Source organism: Mesitornis unicolor, unplaced genomic scaffold (assembly GCF_000695765.1).
Source record: "Mesitornis unicolor isolate BGI_N332 unplaced genomic scaffold, ASM69576v1 scaffold34648, whole genome shotgun sequence".
Classification (NCBI taxonomy): Eukaryota; Metazoa; Chordata; class Aves; order Mesitornithiformes; family Mesitornithidae; genus Mesitornis; species Mesitornis unicolor.
Window position 1 is genome coordinate 1 of NW_010201755.1, and position 281 is coordinate 281.

The window sequence follows — 281 nt, forward strand, 5'->3', positions numbered from 1 at the left end:
TACGCATCTTCCTCGGCAACAAGAGGGACATCGAGGAGCACAACGCCGGCAACCACAGCTTCCAGAGTAGGAGCCGCTTCCCCCAGCCCCGTTCTGGCTTTGAGCTGAGCCTCGGTGAGACAAACGCGCCCGTTTCCTCCTCTTTTCAGTGAGCCTGAACCAGTTTTCGGATCTGACCTTCACGGAATTTAAAAAATTGTACCTGTGGAGAGAGCCCCAGGTAAGTGACGGGAGCACGTGGGGGTCCAGCAGACCCTGACCGTGGGGGACTCTACGCCCAC

At 58.0% G+C, this 281-nt stretch overlaps 1 protein-coding gene across 1 annotated transcript in view; it reads left to right on the top strand.

Moving 5' to 3' along the window:
• Nucleotides 1–3: 3 nt before the first annotated feature.
• Nucleotides 4–281, top strand: part of CTSH (cathepsin H) — a gene marked incomplete at its 5' end in the record, with an annotated part of 5,375 nt that continues 5,097 nt past the window's right edge. Inside the window, 2 exons of the mRNA XM_010190204.1 lie at nt 4–66; nt 150–220. Coding sequence (XP_010188506.1) covers nt 4–66; nt 150–220 — 134 coding nt within the window. The remainder of the gene's footprint in view (nt 67–149; nt 221–281) is intronic.